Source organism: Leucopleurus acutus (genome assembly GCF_964270905.1).
Source record: "Leucopleurus acutus genome assembly, chromosome: 16".
NCBI lineage: Eukaryota > Metazoa > Chordata > Mammalia > Artiodactyla > Delphinidae > Leucopleurus > Leucopleurus acutus.
The window spans coordinates 6,074,619-6,097,342 of NC_139158.1; the positions used below are offsets into that span (position 1 = coordinate 6,074,619).

Here is a 22,724-nt window from a genome sequence, read left to right on the forward strand (position 1 = left end):
CTGTACAGGCAGAGCTGCGGACACCTAAGATAACGCAATTTCTGCGCTAGGTGGGGCGGGGCTCCGCGAGGACCTCATGCTGAAGGGATAACTTGGGAAGCGGAGGCAGGCGATAGAGAAGGGGCGTCCGACGGCTACTGAGGACGTGGTGAGTGTTTCTCGTCTGTTTTCGAGTACCTTGGTGACTGCTGGGGCCAGGGATCGGAGGTCTGCATTGGCTCAGAAGGGCGATCTGAACAGCTGAACTGGGACGGGTTCGGGCCTCTGGACCGGGAGGTCGAAGTGAGTTCCAGAGAGGAGGCGGCGCTTTGCTCGTTCGGCCGAAGGGATGAGAGATTTGGGGGGTTCCCTTGCTTCTAGGCTTTTCTCCCCCTTTATTTTCCATGCTTTTTTTTCTCCGCCTGGAACTTTTTTTGTCTAAATATTGCGTGTTCTCGTAAACCCCGTTCAGATGCAGTCGTCTCTCTGAGCCTTTCCTGCAACCCAGGCTGTAACGTCTTCCCTCCCTCCGAACGCCTTTCCGCTCGCCGCCTCTTCCGAGCGCTACCACCTCTCTTATACGGCCCCGCACCTCTTCTCCTTGATCTGGTTACTTCTTAGCTGTTAACCTCCCCTGGGACGCCTCCTGTGACTCCCCGGCTGGGCCAGGCCCTCGAATCTCCCTGGGTCTTAGTAGAGTGGTCATTCCCGTGTCTTTGTCCTCCCAGCCCTTACGCGTTGGGACAGGGACCAGATTCCATCCGTCTCTAGCTTCATAGCAGGGTAGACAAGTGCAAAGACCGCTGATTTGGGAGTCAGGAGCCCCCGATTAGAGTCGGACTCTTCCAGTTCCCAGCTGTGTGCGACCCTGAGTTTACCTCCTGTAGTTTGATCTTCATCTGTAAGGTTGTTACGGAGAATTCATGAAAGGGAGGGGCGGGGCTTCATCAACTTGTCAGGCGCCCTACAGCGGGGAGGAACTCAATGAACTTGGAAGAGAGGAGTCTGCTATGCTTAAAGATGAGATCATTAACCTGAGTTCTGTTTGCCACCTAGGAAATGCTATGCGGTTTGAAAAATGACTTGCTATGTAGATTTGCACTGGTCTGTCGTTGGGCTTTACATGACTTTCCTTTATGTAGTATGTTTGTTGGGTTTAAGAGACTTTGGCCATCCGGCTAATACACTGTCCTCGTCTTATAGACAAGATTGAGGACCAGAGAGAGAAGGTGACCTCTCCAAAGTCACAGCTGGCCAAGAACCTAAGCCTGTAACTGAAGAGACCAGAGATCTTTCTTTCTGCTACATACACTCTTGGGAAACAGACCCTAAGGTACTTTGGTTTCACACTGTCTTTATCCTTTTTAAACACTCATCTTCTTTGCTTTCCCAACCATAGTCTTCCTCACACTGTGTTGTAATTCCCTTTTCACTTTGTATTTCCTTGCTAGAATATCACCTTCTCAGGGACAGTGTGTGTCCTATTCTTTGTTCTATGTTCTCAGTACAGGGACAGGCTCATAGTTGATGTCAGTTAATGATAACAGCAAAAATCTAGTAAGCACACATTAAATGCCAGGCATGTTACATATAATTATAATTAATCTTCACAATGGCCCCATAAGTAGATTCTATTATCCCCCCTTTACCGATGAGGAAACAGATTTAGGGACATGAGTGTGCACCAGAGTTGTGGCTTGTGAAGTCTTTTGGGGCTCTGAGGCTCAGAAACCAATTCTTTTAATTTTTTTCCCCACAGATCCTTGCAGATTATCTTCTGGGGAAAAAATGCCTAAAGTCAAAAGAAGCCGGAAAGCTCCCCCAGATGGCTGGGAGTTGATCGAGCCAACATTGGATGAATTAGATCAAAAGATGAGAGAAGGTGAGTCTAGGAGTTCCTGTCTGAGTGGGCTGTGTCCAAGGGTCACAGGCTTACATGCCTCAAGCGGCCAGGCATAAATGCAAGGATAAATGAGAAGAGACAGGCTGTACCACTGTGGCCTCCTGACACTGACATGTTTTGTTTGCTTATTAACTGATAGGAATACTATAAATGCCAGAAAGTAAGACAATACAAATGAAAAGGTCCTCAAAACTGTTTTTGAATATAAGAGCTTTAGGGAGTATAGATCAAGTAGTCTACCTATAATTATTTGCTGTGTTGGTTAGAGGTATATTTAAAATCATACAAAATATATTTACTTGGGAAATCCTGTTCTTTTTCACTTCCAAATTTTCTGAAACATTTGTATTTGGATTTTTCTTGTGAGTCTCTGTTTTCATCATCACTTTGTTTTTGCATCATCTACCAGTTTTCCAGAATGCACCATCTTCACTTCCCTCTAAATGTTGTGTGATCCTGCATTTTGTGAGTCAGTGTAGTGTGCAGTTTTGGGAAATTTTATCTGAAGCCACAAGCATCTGTCGGCCCTATCACAGTATAACCACTTACTGAATTGCTTTTTTTTTTTTTTTTTTGTGGTACGCGGGCATCTCACTGCTGTGGCCTCTCCCGTTGCGGAGCACAGGCTTCTGGACGCGCAGGCTCAGCGGCCATGGCCCACGGGCCCAGCCGCTCCGCGGCATGTGGGATCCTCCCGGACCGGGGCACAAACCCGTGTCCCCCGCCTCGGCAGGCAGACTCTCAACCACTGCGCCACCAGGGAAGCCCCTGAATTGCTTTTTAAAGCAATCTTTTTTTTTTTTTTAAGGTTTTTGGTAATTAATGTAACCTTTGTTATTATGAAGCCATACCTCTAGCAATAAGTAGTAAGTGAGTGTTAAGTTACTTTGCTTCCTTCGAAGCTGACTGTATCAGGTAACTTCTATTAAATACCCAGAACTTGCAGTAATCAGGTCATTTTGGGCTGAGAGATTTCTTCCCCAAACAGATCTTTATTCAACATAAAGGAACTTAGAGATTGCTGTAATAGAAGAGATTTTTGTGAGTCCTTGCAAATAAACCTACTTCCTCTTTTTAAGGGGTGACTTTTTGGAGGGAGAGCATTTAGATGTATGTGATATTCTTTACCGTCAAAAGAAGTATTCCTTCTCTTGTTTTTATTTAAGCATATAGTTCTTCTCTGCTTTCCCATTTTTGATACACAGATTTTAAGACCTAGTTTCATGTTGCTCTCACTTCCACTATAAAGAAAACAGAGTGGATTTTTTTTGGCAGGTGGTACCAGAGCTGGCTTTAGTGTTGGGAACAATAGGGAGCTCTGGGGGTGGGGAGAAGCTGCTACTCACCCAGGGCCATTTACCATGTGGGATGCAGCCTCAGCTTTGCCAGATTTGCTGAGTGTTTTTCTTTTTCCAAGATAAGCAGAAATTCAGCTTTTCTGTGTGAAGTCTTCTAATTTAAAATTCAAACTTAAAAAAAAAAGTGTCTGTGGGAGGAGCCAAACAAAGCCAGCCTTCAGGCTGGTGGACGCTGCCAGCCTCCAGTTTGTAGCCTTCCGCACAAGTTTTGCCTGTGGGATCTGCAGCCGCACTCCTAGGCCATGGAGGAGCCTTGGGCCCACAAAGGCCCAAAGCCAGTGGCATTGCCAGGCCTGTCCTTCTGATCTGAGGGCCATTTACAGGACAACTCACACTTATTGAAGCAGTTGGTCCTCTTACCTTAGGAAGGAAAATTCCTGTTTTCTCCTAGTTTGTCCCTGTTATTTCCTAGCCAGCACAACTGCCCAGCTCTTTGTATGTTTCTTAGCTTGCTACTCAAGTTTTTGTATAGCCACTGTTGCCCTGTAAGTCCCCAAACAAAAAGAGCTTGATTATAGGGACTGTGGGGCAGAGATGGGGGAAGTTATGTGTGGCAGGGGTTTTTATGGGTGACTGAGAAATAAAGGCGCTATCTCCATGGACTGTAACCACGACTTATAAATAACTTTGCTTTTACAAGTACTTTAAACTAATTGAAATTTGAAGACAGTTTGGGGCATTAGCAAAGAGGCAGAAACCTAAGTCTCGTCTGTGCCACAGTGTCTCCTACTTCTAGCCTCTTTTCATACCCTCCTAGTGGCAGGACTCCACATCGCCCACTGAAAGCTGCCTTCTACTGTGTGTGCGAACCTGTACAAAATGATATCCAAGAATGTTCACATGAGCTTGTGAAAATGGGTCCAAAAAGAAATTTTTAAAATGTGGGTGATGCTACAATTAAAATGTTGAGAGATGACTCAAAAGCACAGGAAGGTTCCACGTCCAGGATGGCAGCCTGAGGAGCTCCATGGCCCCCACCCCCCCTTCCCTCAGTCATCCCATCTAGTCACGTGGCTTTCCGAAACACTCTCGACTCCGGTGAACAAATGTCTTCTCCAGCCTTGACTCAACACTAGAAGTTTCATTTTAAAATACTCCAGTTCCCCCAACTCCTAAAAGTAGGGAGAACCAGATAAAATACAAATAGCTGAATGTTAATTGTTGAAGCTGGGTGGAAGGTACTTGGGAGTTCAGTATACTGTTTTCTTTTGTGTATGTTTGAAGTTATCCTTATTGAAACCTTAGAGAATTCACGAATCTAAAATCTGTCTCCTTTTAGCCCCTCCACCCCACCACCTGGTCCAGGCTACCCTCACCTGTCACCTGGGTGCCTGCAGCAGCCTCCTGCTTCTGCTTGCCCTGCAGTCTTCTCCACGGGGCCGCCAGGGTGAGGGCTTTAGGTTGTACATCAGATCACATCATCATCTGCTCAGGACCCTGCGGTGGTTCATTCCCCCACCAGAGCAAACTCAAGTCCTTCTGTGGCCTTCCAGGTCAAGCACACTCTCTCCACACCCCTTGAACTCCGTCCCCTACCCCCCACCTCCCCCAGCCCACCAAGCCCCCAGCCACACTGCTGTCCCTTGACTCCCAGTTACAGTCCCACCTCAGGGCCTTTACATTGGTGTTGGCTCTGCCTTGTACACGTTTGCCCCTCTTCTCTTTTTTTTTAAAATTGAGGTATAATTGACATACAAGGTATTGTTTTAGGTGTACAACATGATTTTATATATGACTATATTGTGAAATTATTACAAGTTTCGTCAACACTCATCACCTCACATAGTTTTCTTATAAGAACTTTTAAGATCTACTTTCATAGCAACTTTCAAATATACAATACAGTATCATTAACTTTATAGTCACCATGCTATAGATTCCCCAGGACTTATTTATAACTGGAAGTTTGTACCCTTTGACCACCTTCACCCATTTTGCCCACCCCCCCAGCCCACCTTGCACGTCTTGTTTCTTAAGGTCTCTGAGCGGATGTCTCCTTTGATGACTAGTATGAAGCGGCAGTCCCCCTCTTTCCCTGCTCGCCATCCCCTTCCTTGTTCCCTTCTTTTCTGTGGCCGTTACCACTTAACCACCAGGGGCTGATCTGCTTCTCTCTCAGATCATGGCTTTGTGGTTTCTGTGTCTTGCCCACTGCCATATCTTGGGCACCTGGAGCATGGCCTCGCCCATAGCAGACACGCAGTGTTGCTGAGTCCTCAACACCTGCCTTTGACTTGGATCACAGAATCCTGTTTATTGAGCTGAATTACAAATTCTAGGTAATAGAACAGCCTCAGTGTCGGAGAAATGGAGGTATAGGTTTCTTAACCCTTCTCACCTTTCTCCTCTGCCCTAAAAACCAAGAAGAGGTGACAAAGATCAGCTTGTAACGCTAAGAGAAAGACTTGCCTTTTGGCAGGTGCAAGCTGCTACCTGATCCTACATGACTTGATGGAGCCATTATTTCCTGCAGGCTCGCCATGCTAAGAACTTTCAGGCTTGTCTTTTTCTTTTTTCCCTAAACGATTTTGGTTGGGAAATGAAATTAGAGGTGCCTTAAAAGATTATTAGAATGCCCATCTGAAGGTCCGGAATTATCTTGAGAAATTATTATGCTGGAGAAATAGGTCTGGAAGGATAGAGACCCGGGTATTAACAGAGGTTGTCTTTGATTTTTTAAAACCTTTGCTTTCTAATTTATCTAATTTAAAAGGCATTTTTAATTTAAAGCAATTAATGTTTAAGTCATGGGGCTTACCTTTTGCTTCATCTTTAAAAAAAAAAAACAGCCCTAATGAGCCATAAATCATATGCTGTAAAATTCAGCCTTTTAAAGTATTCAGTTAAGCAGCATTTAGTGTGTTCACAGAGTTAGGCAACCATCACCACAGTCAGTTTTACAGTATTTATCACCCTGCAGAGAAACCCCATCCCCTTTAGCGGGGGTCTCCCTCTCCATTTCCCCGTGTCTCCCTGATCTAGGCAACCACTAATCTACTTCCTGTCTGTATAGACAAAGTCATACAATAGGTGGTCTGTGAGGACTGGTTTCTTTCACTGAGCATAATGTGTTCAAGAGTCATCCATGTTGTGGCATGTGTGAGTACTTCATTACTTTTTATAACTGAAAAATATTCCAGCATGTGGATAGATTACATTTTAACCATTCATCAGTTGATGGACACTGGGGTGATTTCTACATTTTGGCTACCACAAACACTCATGTACAGGTTTTTGTGTGCAAGCGCATTTTCAGTTCTCTTGGGTATATACCTAGGAGTGGAATTGCTGGGTCATGTGGTTACTCTGTTTAACTTCCTGAGGAATTGCCAGACTGTTTTCCATAGCAGCTGCATCATGTTACATTCCCACCAGCAGTGTGTGAGGATTCTGATTTCTCCACATCCTTACCAATATTTATTACTGTCTTGTCATTTTGATTATAGCCATCCTAGTGGGTACAAAGGATTTATTCTTTATCCCTACTTATTAAAAAAATAACACTAAAAAAAAAAAAAAAACACTATATCCTATGCAGACTACCCTATCCCCCAAAAAACAAACACATGTGTTTTCTCTCCAGCTGAAACAGAACCTCACGAGGGAAAGAGGAAAGTGGAATCTCTGTGGCCCATCTTTAGGATCCATCACCAGAAAACCCGCTATATTTTTGACCTCTTCTACAAGCGGAAAGCCATAAGCAGAGGTAATTGGCCAAATTCTCTCTTGACGCTTCCCAACTTGAGTAGCTTTCAGATTTATTTAATCCTTGAAACCTCAGCAAGTGTCATGATGTTTCTTACCACCAAAAAAAGGAGAGGGGCCAGGCCAATATTGGTTAAATACTTTTTTTTTTTAATTTTTGGCTGCGTCTGGTGTTCGTTGCTGTGCGCGGGCCTTCTCTAGTTGTAGCGAGCGGGGGCTACTCTTTGTTGCTGTGCGTGGGCTTCTCATTGCAGTGGTTTCTCTTGTTACGGAGAATGGGCTCTAGGTGCGCGGGCTTCAGCAGTTGTGGCTCGCGGGCTCTAGAGCACAGGCTCAGTAGTTCTGGCGCATGGGCTTAGTTGTTCCGCGGCATGTGGGATCTTCCCGGACCAGGGCTCGAACCTGTGTCCCCTGCACTGGCAGGCAGATTCTTAACTACTGTGCCACCAGGGAAGCCCCTGGCTAAATACTCTTTTTAAGGGTGGGTAGTAATGGGCCAGGGGTGGGGGGAACTTTGTTTTTTTTTTAAATCTGAGAAGGCTTTTTTTTTTAAGATGTTGGGGGTAGGAGTTTATTAATTAATTTATTTTTGCTGTGTTGGGTCTTAGTTTCTGTGTGAGGGCTATCTCTAGTTGTGGCAAGCGGGGGCCACTCCTCATCGTGGTGCGTGGGCCTCTCACTATCGCGGCCTCTCTTGTTGCGGAGCACAGGCTCCAGATGCGCAGGCTCAGTAGTTGTGGCTCACGGGCCTAGTTGCTCCGCAGCATGTGGGATCCTCCCAGACCAGGGCTCAAACCCATGTCCCCTGCATTAGCAGGCAGATTCTCAACCACTGCGCTACCAGGGAAGCCCGGGAGCTCTGTTATACTATGGTCTGATGCCCTTTCCCCATCTTTTTGACAGAACTGTATGAATACTGTATTAAAGAAGGCTATGCAGATAAAAACCTAATCGCAAAATGGAAAAAGCAGGGATATGAGAACCTATGCTGCCTGCGGTGCATTCAGACACGGGACACCAATTTTGGGACGAACTGCATTTGCCGGGTCCCCAAAAGCAAGTTGGAAGTGGTAATGTCTCCACCCCTGTCATGTCTGACGACTGGGTGGGATGTTACTGTCAGGATTCTGCCCTAGATGACCACAAGGGGTTTTATGTTGTTCTGTTTTGTGGTTGGCCATCCCCCCAGCAGTGAGACCCTCTGGTCAGGAATCCATGCCAGGGAGTTTGGCAGTAATTATCTTACATCTGGGGGCCAGTCCCACCTCCTCCTTTGGGCAAGTTATTGGGTTCCTTTCCTCACTTAACCAAATGGGGGTGATGATACCCATCGGCCAGTCGGCAGGAGCTTGTCCCTTTCCCTCCAGTGCTTGCCCTTCAGCCGCCCTTTTTTCCAGGCCTCCTTTTCCTCCCAGGGACACTTCAATGTTAGCATCACCATGTCTCCTGCCAGAGCTTCCTGGGCGGCTGGGGAACACGGCTGGGTGTGCGGTAGCTCGGCTCCACACACATACACCTCTGAAGTGGAGCCGCAGGAAGCAGAGAAGGGTTGCTGGGCTGTTGGCCGTTAGCGCCCTTTGAGCGCGGCCCCTCGGCTGACCGCCATGGGCCCCGCTGGGAGGTCAGGCCAGATGTCTTCTTTCACACCGTCCCTTGTCACAAGGTCCCTTCACACTGCAGCACTAGTTACAGCTTGTAGGGCTTCGGCTCAGCAGGCAGCTCTGTCCCCCTGAACCATCTGGAAGCTCAAGGACGGGCATGTGGAGCAGTGGAGAGCGAGCACGGGCTGCCTCCTGAGGGGCAGCTCTGCTGCTGGTCTCTGGCGGGGGCAGGAAGGGGGGCAGAGCAGCAGAAGCCCTGCTCCTCCAAGAGCCCCAGGGTTCCACGGTGATGTCTAGCTGGGGCTCCTGCCCCAGACCTGAGGCCAGAACAGAGCCTGCTTCAGATTTAGTTGGGTTTCACCATCAGATCTTGTTTCCTTAGACCAGGGTCTTGCTCCTCCAAAAAAGAAGAAAAAGGAAAATAAACACCATTGCCCTGGGGCCTTCTGTCTGCTGGGCGGGCTCCCCTGCCGGCCAGACACTAGGCCACACCTGGCCTGGGGGACAAGACTGTTCCGCTGCCACACAGATTCAAGTACACACTCTTCTTCTTCCCGAGCCCACAGTGGAAAGTTCCCCAGCCCAGAGGCGGCCCTGAGGCCTCTGGCGCTGAGCCCCCTGAGCGGTAGCAGACCCACCCCCAGCTCACTGTAGGGTGTGTCCTGCGTGCTTCGCAGAATAACAAGAATCATTTACACAGATTTTTTTTTTTTCCTTTTTTGGGAGCAAGTGTGTACACTGAATTTGCATAAATTAAATCCACATAGAGAAGTGACTGCAGTGTCAACAGCAGCTGTTTCCATGTTCACGAGGGAACTGAATTTTCCCCATCCAGCACTGTTGCAGAGGGTTTCTGAGGAGTGTCATATGGGGAGTGGATGTCCCGTGGCCACCCTTCCCACAGGAGGATTCCTGCGTGTGGGCGTGTGGCCCGTGGCAGGGGCACGGGGTCTCAGCTGTCTTCTGTTTGCAGGGCCGGATCATCGAGTGCACGCACTGCGGCTGCCGGGGCTGCTCTGGCTGAGGCCATCGGCCCCGACCCCTCTCCGCCCTGGACTCTGGACTGCGCAGGTTTCTGCCTGTCACGCCACCCTTTCCTGGGAGCAGCTCTTCCTCAGAGCAGTTCCCCAGGCCCGAGTAGGAGCATGGTCTCTACATGTGAAGGCTTTGGTGTTCATCAGCTGTGATTTGTAGAAATAAAACTAGTACACCTTTTGGGTCCTGCCTGCCTTCTTTCAGAGCCAGCAGTCTGTGGAACCCAGTGGGACAGCGCCAAGCCCTGGAGACCAGTCTCCCTTAAGGCGTGATCCTAACTCCACCTCACAGGTGCTGTGTGACCCTGAGCACTTACTTTCCTCATTAGTGATGGGGGTGGCAACCTCTCAGACGAGGAGGGCCTAAGATGACATACCAAGGTGGCCCAAGCTGCTCTTGGACTTGCCATGAACTTCTTGGGCACCTCAGACCAATGCCTGCAAAAAGCTGCAGCTCTTACTGTGGCCCAGACCTTTCCCTCAAGCTTGCAGCTACACAGCACATTCACGTGTCTTGGGGCTCCCGCAGAGCCATGTGAAGGCCATGCACTTTGTTCCAGCTCTGCTGGAGGTCCCCCAGGGTCTCCCCATCACCTGCCCCCAGGGCCTCTGTCCACATCGGCCACAGTGACGGTGTCCTGGTCTCCCTTTGGTTTGGTCCGGAACTTCTGCCACGGGTGGGGGGTTTCCTCTGCTGGCATCACTTTCAGCCACTGCTTATAATAAGCTCGGAAACCATCAATCTTCTCCAAGTAGGTGTTTCTCCCTTTGTACTGTAATTGGAAAAGCGTGGGGTTCCAAGGCTCAGAGGGGCCACGATTAGACTCACTGCATACTACCTACTGCTGACCCCAAACCATGGCAGCTGGCTCAGGGCTCAGGGAAGCTGTTCTTGCTTCCAGTTGGTCAAAGGGAGAGGGCAGAAAAGCTGCTCAGCACCGAGTAGTGTACAGTAAAGAAACAAAGTTGTACCATGGGGCAGACCCAGATTCTCTCTCATCTGCTAACAATCCTTCCTGAGTCTTTGCTGCTGTGCTCCTATATACCCAGGCATGGCACCCCAGCCCTGCACAGCTAGAACCGCCGGGCGCCACCAGCTGTGCCTCCACAGCCTGCTGAGCGCCTCCCGCTCGGCACAGGCATTGCCTCCCTCTGACTGTCATCTCAGCACTGCTGCAGAGGTCTCAGGAGAGGAGGGAAGAAGGAAGGGAAACAAGACATGCCAGGCAGACACCAAGAGAAAGCTGGTAGAGGAACACAGAGAAGACCAGAGGAAAAACAGACAAAACGTATGAGATAAAGACCGTTACTACATGATGATAAAAGGGTTGATTCAAAAGGTTTAACAATTCTAAACTTGTACCTAATAGAGCCTGAAAGTACGTGAAGCAAAAACCTGATGATCACAAATAGAAATAAGTCCACCATAAGGGAGCATGAATATATGACTGAATACAGTAAGCTTTAGGCTTCTGGTAGTTTGGTGACTGTTGACTGAACCTGAGAAGACCCCTAGTGGGCCCTACACAGTGAAGAGACAACCCCCCAACCGGAAGATTCTTGCAACACGAAACCAACAAAAGACTAGTGTCCAGAATATTTAAAGAACTCTGAGGCATCCGTAAGATAAGACTAACAATCAGCTGTTCAAAGATGCCCAGCTATGCCCTCCAGCATACTCTCCACTGCTGTCTCACTAGCTCTTACTAAGCCTTCAAGCATCCCCCCTGCACAGCCGTCCCTGACCCCAGGTCCCCTGGGTTGGTGTGTCCTGGCCGACTTGTCTCCCTCCCAGTCAGGCCACAGCTGCTCTGGAGGTGCTCAGCATAGGGTCTGACTCAGCGGACCTAAAAACCAAAGCCCCGGAGCCTGATATCCTCAGAACAGCAAGGAGAGAAGTGGCCATTACAAATTAGATTCTATCGCTGCCCTCCTGCCGTCCCCATTCACTCGACAAACAACAATCTATGCTGGGCGCCAGATGACAGGCAGGCACCAGGGACCCAGGTGAGCAAAGCAGACAGTCTCCACCTCTAGGGGCTTTTACAATCTCTTCAAGGGAAGAGTCACACACGTGTGCATGTAATTACCAACTGTGAAACATGGTGAAAAGGAGTAGTGCTCGTATGGGGGCCGCCAGCAGGGCACCTCTGAGAAAGAGCCATCTGAGCCGACACCTACCAGATGAGAAGGAACCACAGCCATGTGAAAAGCAGGGCAGCCTACTCAAGATGGAGGGAATACAAAAACCCCCGAGGCAGGGAAGAGGCCGTGGGACTGACAGTGAACCGAGGGAGGAGTGGCCTAAGATGAAATGAGCCACGTGAACAGGGGCTCGCAGGCCGCAGTCTGAGGAGTTTGGCATTTTCCCCAAGGGAAGCCACCGACAGTTTAAAGCAAAAGGATGCCAATCCCAGCAGGTCAGAACCAGGCGGGGTGGGGGTGGCGCTGGTTAGGGAGACGACGGGCATGTTAGAGCTTGGTGCACTTACCCGGTCGAAGGTGGGTGGGTACTGGGCTGCGAACTCCAGCTGGCGGATTACCACTTCATTCACCGGGACCCTGTTCCGCCTCATGTCCTTCAGGATGTCGATGAGATAGGCGTAGTCCAGCTTCTTGACGGCTGCGTTGATGAGAGTGCTGTAGATGTGGGCGCTGGGGGTCATCTGGGATTTCTGGAACATCACAGACACACCATCAGCAAGATGATGGCGGTGGCTGGGACAGAGAGGCCACTGGTGGCACGTCGGGCTTGGGGAGCTACCCTGCCAGTCAGGCCTGCTCTGCAGACCAGCCACCAGGGTCGAGAAGGGCAGGACCTCGTGGCAACAATGGGCTGTATGCCCCGCTCCACGTCCCCCGCTCTGTGGGTCCATCCCAGGTGGCTCAGGACCCCGCCCTCTCAGCCCTGAAGAACCTAGACGCAAGTAGAGGGTTGTTCTCAGAGATCAACAGACTCAGGCAGTAAACCACATCAGGGCAGGAGACCACCTCCTGTGGTTCACTGCACCCCTGTCCCCTGAGAATTCTGGTACGCTCCCTGCTCCCATCATGGCCTCCATCCCTCTAGAGGGTTGGGGCCAAGACCTGCCCCCACCCCTCAATCTCACCCCGTGGCCACCACCTTGGCAATCATAACACCCCTGGCCCTCAACGCCCATTCCTGCAGCGCCTCACCAGGGTTTCCTGTCTCCCAAATTGGGCCACTGACCATTCCACACTGCAGCTAGAGAGACCCCACTCTCCCTGCCCCGCCCCCAACAGCTTACCCTGAGGGCAGAGGCCTGGACGGTTCGGGAGGGCCCCCTCACCCCCCCCCACCCCAGCTTTCTTCTTCAGCACCACGGGGCCTGCCTGGGCCCGGGCCCGCTCACCCTCATGTCTGCAAGCAGCTGCAGGCCATCCCCTGGCCTGTGGCACCCGATGGCCAGGCTGCAGAATGTCTGCAGGTTAGGGACGATTCCCCTCTTTGCCAGGACTGGCAGCAGTGCCTGTGGGGACAGACGTGGCATCACTGTAAGCTGTAGCCCAGCAGCCCTGGCAAGAGCCTTCTCTGCTGGAGGCGCCAGGGCACGGCTCTGCTCTGAGGCCTCGTGGCTCCCTCTGCTGACCACACTGGGCACTGGCCTTGGCCCAGCTCCCCAGGATTCAGCTGCTCTGCGAGTCCTCCCTGCCTTCCAGCCCGCCTGTCTGTAGCAGGTCATCCCTTCTTCGAATGCCCTTCATGTTCCTGCCCCCTCTGCTCCTCTCCCGGCCACCATCCATCCCTGCCTTCGATGTCCATCGAGCACCAGGGGCCTCAGGGGATGGCGGTCCTGTGGTCCAGGGCAGGAGACAAAGCCGACAACAGCATGGGAAGTGAGGGCCAAGGGAGCCCCCGGGCAGGAGATGAGGAAGAGGGTGCCCGCTCAACATGGCTGGGTCAGGGCGGGGCCCAGGGAGGGGCTCTAGAGAAAGCTGTGCTCTGCTGTGAGGGCCTGAAGGCAGAGGCTGCCTCTGTCAGCTCTCAGGAGAGCCCAGGTCAGAGCTTCTGGCAAAAGGGGCATCACACAGAAATACGTTGTACGAATGGACAAAAATCCCGTGAGGGCCCCAACGTCGCCATCTGTGAGACGAGGAAAGCCACAGGCCAGTGGAGCCTCCTGCTGTGGTCAGTAAAGAAACGAGTGGATGTGAAGCTCTCAGAACAGAATGAAGCACAGTGTGAGGAAGTCCATGAGGCTGGGGCGGGGCTGAAGGGTGGCCCCTCTGGGAGGGCGGGGAGTATGGCTGGTTCACCACCCGATTCCCAGGGGCTCCGGACAGTCTGCACCCCTCTCACAGGAACTGCTGACACACCTGGCAGGGGAGGGTCTGAGGGGGAAGGAGAGGGGCCCAGCCGGGAGCCCTGTGCCTCCCCTGCGCCCCTCACCTTCGCCCCCTCCAGGTCGCCTAGCTTGCTCTTCCTCCTCATCAGCGTGTTGAAGAAGGTCAGGTCGGCCTCCACTTGCTGCGCGTCCAAGATGGTGAGCAGCGAGGACTCTGCGGAAGTGCCGGGCTCCACCACCTCCGCCAACAGCGTGAGGGTTTTGATGTCGGGCTGAAGCCCATGCTCCGCCATCTTTCCCAGGAAGCCCTCCAGGCCCCCCATCAAGGCCAGCCTGTCGGCTGGAGTGGTCACGGTCCCAAAGGAGACCACAGCCGAGGAGACCGCCCCGGGGGTCAGGAGGTTGGTCTCCAGCCCCCAGGGAGGCGGCACCGGGGCCACAGGGGCCACAGCGTGGTCAGGCTCCACCTTGGTTTCCACCCCAGGCTGGGCCTTGCCGCGGGCTCCGGCCTCCTGAGGCTCCAGAGGCCCCTCAAGTGCCTGAGAAGGTTCTAGAAACAGTTGCCTCTCCAGGGCCTCCACGTGCAGCCTGGCTGACAGGCTATCGTCCGCCCCGACCCCGTCTCTCCTCCTTGCCTGCCGCCCACCTGCCGGGGGCTGGAGCAGGACCATCTCCTCCCTGGGCCTCAGGAGCACCGCCGAGGCCACCTCCGGGTCCCCCAGGCCGCAGTCCCGAGCTGCCCCCAACAGCAGGTTGTAGCCGTGCCGGCTCGGCCGGAGCCCCAGGCTCAGCATCTGCCTCCACACCTGCCAAGGAGAGACAGGCCTCACCCCCAGCTCCCACTCCGAAGAGCCCCCAGCAGAGCAGGCAGCGCAAGGCAGCAACCAGTCTGCAAACGTGGGGGCGGGGGGGACACGGGAAAGACGACAGGCTCTGGGCCACTGAGAACCCCAGAACCTGGGAGCTTCCACGGGGCGCCGCTTCTCCTCTCCTCTGGCTCACCCCAAAACCGTGTCGCACGTCCATCTCTCCGGCTCTCCCAGGCCCTCCTCCCACTCCCCTGGGGAGTGACAGCCGGAGAGGCTCGGTGCTGGAGGAGTCCAGGCTGACTGAAGGACTGGACACAGCTGCCCTTCCTGAGCGCCTGCCGTGTGCCCTGCCCCACGCGGCGTCCTCAGCTGCCTCAAGAGCACGGAGCGGGAGCGGGCGCGGGCGGAGGGGGGCCTCAGCCAGGAAGAGCACCTCACAAGCTGTGGGCCCGGGCAGGCCTGTCTCCCTTCAAGCTGAGGTCATTTTCACCCCTCAGCGAGGAGTCTAGCACACTTGTGAGTTCTCAAGGGGGCAGTCTGACCACGTGCGGTCACTCTGACACCAACCAAGATGCCATGAGATGCCCCACGAGGCTCATGGTCTTGCTGGCTCCTGTCCGCAGGCTCACTGGGAGGCCACGTGCAGCGGCCAGGAGCTCACATCAAGTGTGCCTACGAGTCAGGGCCGGCCAGGCCCAGGTGGGTGCCACATGCAAAAGGGCCACTGCCCACCAGACAGGGTCCTGAGGAGGGCAAGGGTCTGGGAAGCCACCTCCACGGGGAACATTGACAGAACTGAGGTTTATCAGGGACGCAGATGCTATCCCGTGGCAGGAGGGATTCTTGATTCAAATCACAGCTCTGCTTCTTAGTGGCTGTGAGACCTTGGGCAAGTTACTCAACCTCCAGGAGCCTCAGCCTCGTCGTCTCTAAAACGGGGCTATGGTACCCAGCTTGAGCAGTTTAACAAGTGCATGACACAAACCAGCTGCTAGCGTGATAGACTATTTCTCACTAGAACAGATCGAGGCCAAAGAGAGGGAGGAACCAGATCCTGTCTATAAAGCAGCCAGCGGATGGCCGGCACCCACTGTTTCCAGGGGGTTTGCAGAGGGGAGGCACGTGGTCCAGGGCTGCCCCAGATCACTGGGGGCTCAAACTCTGTGCAGACCATCCCCCTGGGGATCTTGCTGAAATGCCGATCTGGCTGCACGAGGCCTGTGTGGGGCTGAGACCCCGCATTTCTGACAAGCCCCACGTGAGCCTGAGGCTGCTGGTCTGTGGGCCACTCCTGAAGTTAGAGCTTTTGGTGAACTCCAGGTCCTTCCCACCCCTGAGGAGCTGAGGAGGCAGCTGTGGTACCAGTGCTAATCCCGCCTCCGCACTTGATAAGGGGGGCGCTGCGATGGGATTAGAGCAGCGTGTCTCAACTTTAATGTCCGTGAGGCTCTCTCAGGACTGAATGCTGACTCCTGGGTCCCACACGCAGAGACGCTGAGTTGGAGATGGGTCGGACAACCTTCAGGGACCGTAAGCTCAGCGGGTCTGGGCCGGCTGCACAGAGAGCCACCAAGCAGAGTGGGAGAGTGTGGGCTGGCTGTGTCCCGACTGGAGCAGCAGCCACGCCTCCTCCGCGTGCCCTCCCTCCCTGCCATCTGTAAAACACAGGGAGCAGCGTGCTCTGCGAAGGCCAAAAGATCACAAACATAAAAACACCCAGCACAGGGCAGGAGCAAGTGCTCAAGTAACGCCCACAGGATCATCACTTGCACCCAACACAGGCACACGGAGGGGGAGTGAGCAGGGCAACAGGAGAGAAAGGACGCAGAGCCAGGCGGGACAGACCTGCAGGGCATATCGGAAACCCGTTTTCTTGTCCTGGATGCAGCCCATGAGCAGGTAACTGAAGGTCTCCTCTGTGACCGCATGTCCTTTCTGGATGATTTCCTGGGGGAGGGAACAAAGAGGGCCGGATGAGAATCTGCAGAAGAGCCAAGGCCAAGGCCCAGGCCCGATGGGGCTGGCTAAGGGCAGACACCCCAGGTCAGGCTCAGGGCTGTGCCTCCGGAAGAGGTGGGGCCTGACTCCGGCTCCGGGCCAGCTCAGTACCAGCTGCTGGACAGAGCAAACTGCTGCCTGCACCCCCTCCTCCTCTCCTTCCCAGGCCTCTCTTCCTGGCTCTGCTCCGGTCACTTCTCTGCAGCCTCTCCGCAAAGGCCACCCCAGCAGCCACTTTTAACCCCTGTACATGAGGCTTTGGCATTGCACAGAGCTGGCTTCAAGTCCCAGCTTCACCACTGGCTCGCTGTGGGAGTGTGGGCAAGGCATTATGCTCCCTGTTCTCAGTTTCCTCATCTACGAAGTGAGGGCACAGGACTTGCCTTATAGGACCTTTGGAACGACCCCTCAGTGAGCACTGGCTCATCTTCAGCACCATGAAGCCCACCCTCTGGTACGGCACCACGGAGTCCCATCCAGCCGGACTGCACACGGCAGAGCACACGAACCACCGCCTTCACAGGGCTGGGGGCTCCTCTGTCTGCCAGACCCAGGCCTCTGATAACAGGGTCTCATGGGATTCACCTGTGAACCCCAGAGCCCAGTACGGGGCTTGTCTCATTGGCCCCTGAACCTTCCTTCATGAGGAACACAGACAACACAGCCTCACACCTTGCCATGTGGGACTGGCCCCGAATGGGGAGCAGGAAGGAAGGGATGTCCCACCTTAAACACATCCAGGCACATCCTGAGGTCTGCGCACATGGCGGCCATCTTCAGCAGGGAGTGGTACGTCTTCAAGTTGAGCTGGAAGTTTCTGGCCTGAAGCTGCTGCCGTAACTTCAAGGCACTCTGCAGAGCAGAGTCCTTCCAGGGGGACTCAGCGCAGACGTTGAACAGGGCTGTGTAGGTGGCATCTGAGGGCTCCAGGTCTCGCTTCTTCATCTATGGAGACAGGGAGAAACTTGGAAGTGGCTCTGGGATCAGCCCGACGCACAGACGATGGCCACCCTGAAAGGAAGCTAGAGAAGACTGTGCTACCACACTGAACAGGCCTGGGAGCCGGGCCTGTGACAACGCAGAGCCAAGTGACACGCAGAGCTGGGCTCTCTGAACCCGACTCAGCCCGAGGGGCTCTGGGAACTGACCCCGCACCGCAGATGCTCCAAACAAGAAACCATCCTCCCCATGGTGCTCAGCAGTCCACCCTGGGCCTGGGGTGCTTTTGCAACAGGGTCTCCCCAACGCTCCCACTCTGTGGCCGACCAGACCACCCTGTTAAGATCCATGGGGTGGATCTGGTCTGGGAAAGGGTGGAGGAGGGTGGTAATCAAACCCCAGCTCCAACGTTTACTACCTGAGGGGTCGTAAGTTAGCTCGTCATTGGAAAAATGGGGGTGATACGGTCACCTCGAAAGGCTGTTATGAGGGAGAGCATCATGGGAGAGAGGCCCTGGGAGCAGCAGCAGCCAGGAGCTCGTCCCTGCAGCACATGTCATAGTCCCCCACCCCACCCCCGCTGAGTCACAAACCCCGGGCTGACACTGGGCTTATTAAGCCCTCCAGGTGGCGGAGCTTGAGAAACTCCTGGCAAGGCCAAGCACTCGCTATTTCCCAGAGAAGGGCAGCCTGGCCGAGGCAGGCGACCAGCTTTTGCAGAGTGCACAGAACCCTGTTCTCGGGCCATTTTGGGCTCCACTCCCAAGTCCAGCACTCGAGAGAGAGAGGTAACCTTAGACATGGCACTTCATCCCTCCAGGCCTCAGTTTCCTCATCTGAAAAAGGAAGACGGTGATCCCAACTTCAAGGATGGGCAGATGCTCTGTATGTGTTCACATATTCCACAGCGTGTCCTAAGGACTTACTAAGGGCCAGGCCCAAATCACGAGACTAGGGCTCCCAAGAATTCTTGCTGGAATAAAGGATGTTCTCAGCTCCCGGAGAAGATGGGAATACTTCTGCTAGAGTCTATGGTCCTCTCAGGCACAGCTCTTTCCTGACTCATGAGGAAAGCAGCTTCCTGGCTCTAAGAATGACAAACACACCCCAGAGGTGGGCGAATATAAAGTAAAACCATTTTCCAAGAGAAATAAAAGCCCTTTTTCAAAGGATCAGCTTTGGAAAAAAGGTGCATGTGTGCACCTGTGTGTAGCGTGAGGATGGGAGTGAGACAAAAGGAACACAAACTAAATTAACTGGGAGTAGCAGTGGAAAAGGAAGGGGACCGGTGGGCCCTGCCATGGCCCGGACAGGCACTGGAGGACGTTCCATGTCATCACGTAGTTATCTGAGATCACCTCCATTTTATGAACGATGAAACTGAGGCTGGAGGGGGTAATGCACTAGCAGGTGACACATCCAGGGTCTGTACCCAGCTCTTTTGGGGCCCAAAGCCCATGTTCTATGGAGCCTGGCCCCTGCTGCCCCCAGGCTCATGCTCACGTCATTGTAGAGCTGGAAGGCCTTCCTCAGGTAGCCAGCCCGCCCGCAGCCCCCGATCAGCACGGTGTAGTTGCACTCAAGGGGCTGGAGTCGCTCCTCCTTCAGCATCTGTCTCTCAAACAGGTCCAGGGCCTCGGCCAGCTGGGGAAGAGGGGTGGGGGGAGGACACAACGGGGGGGACCTCAGAGACCCTCAGCAGAGGGAGGGAGACTGAGGCTGGGGGACCCTAGCTGAGCCCAAGTTCAGGCCTGCCCAGGAGACAAACAACCACCCTGGGCCTCTGCCACCAGCCTCTTGGTGCCCATGGTCTGCAGCCACGGGCCTTCGCGGTGGCCAAGAAGGAAGCCCACCAGTCTCCCACCACCTGTGAGAGCTCCTGGCCCCACTGCCATGGGGGAACTCCCTGAGAGGCAGGGGAGATGCCCAGGTGAACAAAGATCTGAGATGGTGAGGGAAGGAGCCACGTGGCTCTCTGAGGGAACAGCCAGTGCAAAGGCCCTGAGGCCGGAGTGTGCTTGGGAGCTGTGGGAGCAGAGAGGAGGCTGCAGCAGAGTAAGTGAAGGAGGGGAGATGCGGGCGGAGAGGTAAGGGGGGTGGAGGGCAGGTGGCAGTTCTTGCAGGCTTCATAAGCTATTGTGAGGACTCCGGCTTCTCTTTATTTCTCAACTTTTCATTATGGGAAATCTCAAATATACACAAAAGTAAAGAGAATAGCGTAACTACAATGCCTATTAACGTCTGGCCAATCTTGTTTCATCTATACCCTGCACTTCTCCTGCAAACTGAATTTTTTTTTTTTTTTTTTAGCGGTACGCGGGCCTCTCACTGTTGTGGCCTCTCCCGTTGCAGAGCACAGGCCCCGGACACGCAGGCTCAGCGGCCATGGCTCACGGGCCCAGCCGCTCCGCAGCATGTGGGATCCTCCCAGACCGGAGCGCGAACCCGTGTCCCCTGCATCAGCAGGCGGACTCCCAACCACCGCGCCACCAGGGAAGCCCCCAAACTGAATTTTTGAAAGCAAATTTCAGATATCTTGTCACTTCATTCACCAAAGCTTCGACATATACCTCCAAGAGATTTTTAAATATAAATGGAATGTCGTTATCAATACCTAAGGAAATGAACATCCCCAGTGTCACTTAATACACTGGGAGAGCTGGAGAGAGAAGTCAGGCCATCTGCTCTCTGCTTTAATGGGATGGCTCCATGCTGCAAGCCCACATCCTGGAAAGAGGTGGAGAGAGCCTCGGGGAGCCCAGAGACAAGTGTCGTTATAGCTGAGGGGGGCGAGGAGAAGGCTTGGCCTGGGCATTCCGGGGTAGGCTTGTGAGAAGTTAGGACGGGAGAAATTTTGAAGCTAGAACTGGTGAGAGAAAGAGAAGACTCAGAGATGACCTGAAGGCATGTGGCCTGGGCGGATGGAATAATGGGGTTACCATTGAGTGAGATGAAGAAAGCGTAGGGAAATCAAAGTTGGGAACAAAAATTGCAGGCCACTGAGGGTAAGTATAAGGGAGATGGTGAAGAGGCAGCTGAATACACAGATGGGGAGTCCATGGGATGGCCGAGCTGGTAACAGGAAGATGGGAGCAGCATGAAGGAGGGGGCACTGAAAGCCAGGAGGCTGGCGGGTTGCCTGGTGCAGCACCGAGGGGGGAGTGAAGACAAAGAGGAGAGAGGAGCTCTCAGCATCCCACCCTTTAGAGATGACTGGAAGGTTGGGCGGCCCATCACAAAATACCACAGCACGGTGGAAGCAGGAGCCAGGAGCAGCAGAATCCAAAGGTTCCCTACCTTTCCTTCCTTGATCAGGCGTTTGCACTGAAAGAAGTACCAGCAGGGGGTGTTTCTTGGGCCCTGCCGTGATTCTGGCTGCAGCCCCCCTTCCTCATCTTCTTCACCACTCTGTTCCTTGAGCCGCAGGTTATACAACTGGGCCGTCGATTTGTGGAACATTTTCCGGGAGGAGTATTTGTCGGAAAGGGTCCCAAAGCTCTCCTCCTCCCCTTCCTCCTGCGTGGCCGTGGGGCTGGGCTGGCCTGGGTCAGAGCTCAGGCTGCCTGTGTTCTTCTGGCTCCGCGGGCCGAGGGACAGCCGAGAGAGGGAGCTGTTGAAGGCTGCTGGCGCTAGCCGAATCAGTCCTGCGGCCCTCGGCCACATGGGCCCCTCCCTGCCTCCGGCCCACCTGGCTCTGAGGGGGTCAAGGTGGTGCAGGACGGCCAATCCCATGGGGCAGGGGCCGTAGAAGAGCCGCGAGAGTCTCACGAGGTCCATCTCTGGCGCTCCCCTCCAGGGCCTGGCATAGGTCAGCAAAATAGTGAAAGTCAACGCAAGTTCATAGTCACAAAAGGCAGAAAGAAGACCAAGAAGGTGGGCACAAGCACGAGCCCTGAGGTTAGAAAGTAGGTCTAGCGTTAGGGTTAGGTTCAGATTTCAGCTCCACCAAACAACTATCCTTGAGTCCCTGGGCACTCACTGCTCTGGCCTGTCTCCTCGGCTATAAACTGGGGTTAACTATAACGTCACCCACACAGCACCGTAGCAATGATTCAATCTCAGATACCAGCGTTCAGGTGCAGCATGGTGAGCACTCGATAGACCTAAACTATTGATCTGTATCACTGAGCCACGACCTAAGTGACTGGGCACTCAAGTCAGAGCTCACTTTGAGCCCTGGCCAGAGCTGAGTAACTGGGCCCATTACTTGACCTTCTTGGACCTCAATTCCTTCAGCTGCAAGACCCACTCACCTTACCACAAAGCCATAAGGATTAGATGAGATGTTTTTATCATAATGCCTGGGGCTTAATAGGTGTTCAAAAAATTATAGCATTATCATTTATTAGGAAAAAACACTGGCATTCTGGGTCTCTGCACAGGGAAGTTAACTTAAACATTTCTCTTCTGCAAAATTCATGGGCAAATGGGCTTCAGCTGTGCTGTCCAATGTGATTATTGACACTTGAAATGTGGTTAGACTAAATGCAGATATGCTTTAAAGGTAAATAATACACCAGATTTCAAAGACTTTGTACAAAAAAAGAAGGTAAACTACACATTTTTTTACATGTTGAAATGATAATACTTTCGATATACTGGGCTAAAGAAAATTTGAGACTGATTTCACAATCTTTAAACTTTAATGCGGCTACTTAAAAATTTTAAATTACGTACGTGCTCACACTACACTTCTATTGCACAGTTAGGCTAGAGATCCTGGTCTACATATTTGAAACTCTTTAATAAAAATATATCAGAATAACCCTTATGAACAGAGCCATGCACTTATTTTGATAGGAGGATATGAATAGTTTTAGTTACTTAAGAAACAATTTGGCGAAGTTTTTATCTACTCTGAGAACTTTCGGCCCAATTCAAGGACTCTGTCAGTTGACAAAAAGTTTTCCCCCCAAACAGATGAATACTTAAACTCATTCAAAGGAGAAGAAAGCTCCCCAAATAAAAAAAAAATCAGAATAACGAGCATGAACACGTTTTAAGGTCTGGTTATATTAGAAGGTGGAAAGACCTCAGAGGGGACAGCAGGTTGGACAAATTAATATCTGTGGCCCAGGGAGGGGACTGACT

General features: G+C 52.8%; 2 protein-coding genes across 3 annotated transcripts; one reads left to right on the plus strand and one right to left on the minus strand.

Annotated features, from left to right (window-relative positions):
• Nucleotides 1–72: 72 nt before the first annotated feature.
• Nucleotides 73–9,763, plus strand: BUD31 (BUD31 homolog). The gene is made up of 6 exons (XM_082857961.1): nucleotides 73–148; nucleotides 1,183–1,312; nucleotides 1,739–1,861; nucleotides 6,824–6,946; nucleotides 7,849–8,015; nucleotides 9,520–9,763. Exons 3-6 carry the CDS (start codon nucleotides 1,768–1,770, stop codon nucleotides 9,568–9,570), a joined length of 435 nt encoding a protein of 144 aa, XP_082714087.1. The 5' UTR covers nucleotides 73–148; nucleotides 1,183–1,312; nucleotides 1,739–1,767; the 3' UTR covers nucleotides 9,571–9,763.
• Nucleotides 8,193–21,428, minus strand: LOC309973620 (pentatricopeptide repeat-containing protein 1, mitochondrial-like). 2 transcript variants are annotated; one of them, XM_082857955.1, is made up of 9 exons: nucleotides 20,931–21,428; nucleotides 19,137–19,277; nucleotides 17,421–17,639; nucleotides 16,542–16,643; nucleotides 13,992–14,693; nucleotides 12,955–13,071; nucleotides 12,073–12,255; nucleotides 10,175–10,353; nucleotides 8,193–8,936 (listed from the first exon to the last, which is right to left on the minus strand). In XM_082857955.1, exons 1-9 carry the CDS (start codon nucleotides 21,408–21,410, stop codon nucleotides 8,840–8,842), a joined length of 2,220 nt encoding a protein of 739 aa, XP_082714081.1. In that variant the 5' UTR covers nucleotides 21,411–21,428; the 3' UTR covers nucleotides 8,193–8,839. The 2 variants fall into 2 exon arrangements, with proteins under 2 accessions (XP_082714081.1, XP_082714080.1); XM_082857954.1 differs by lacking the exon at nucleotides 8,193–8,936 and having other exon boundaries at nucleotides 10,099–10,353.
• Between the last annotated feature and the right edge of the window lie 1,296 nt (nucleotides 21,429–22,724).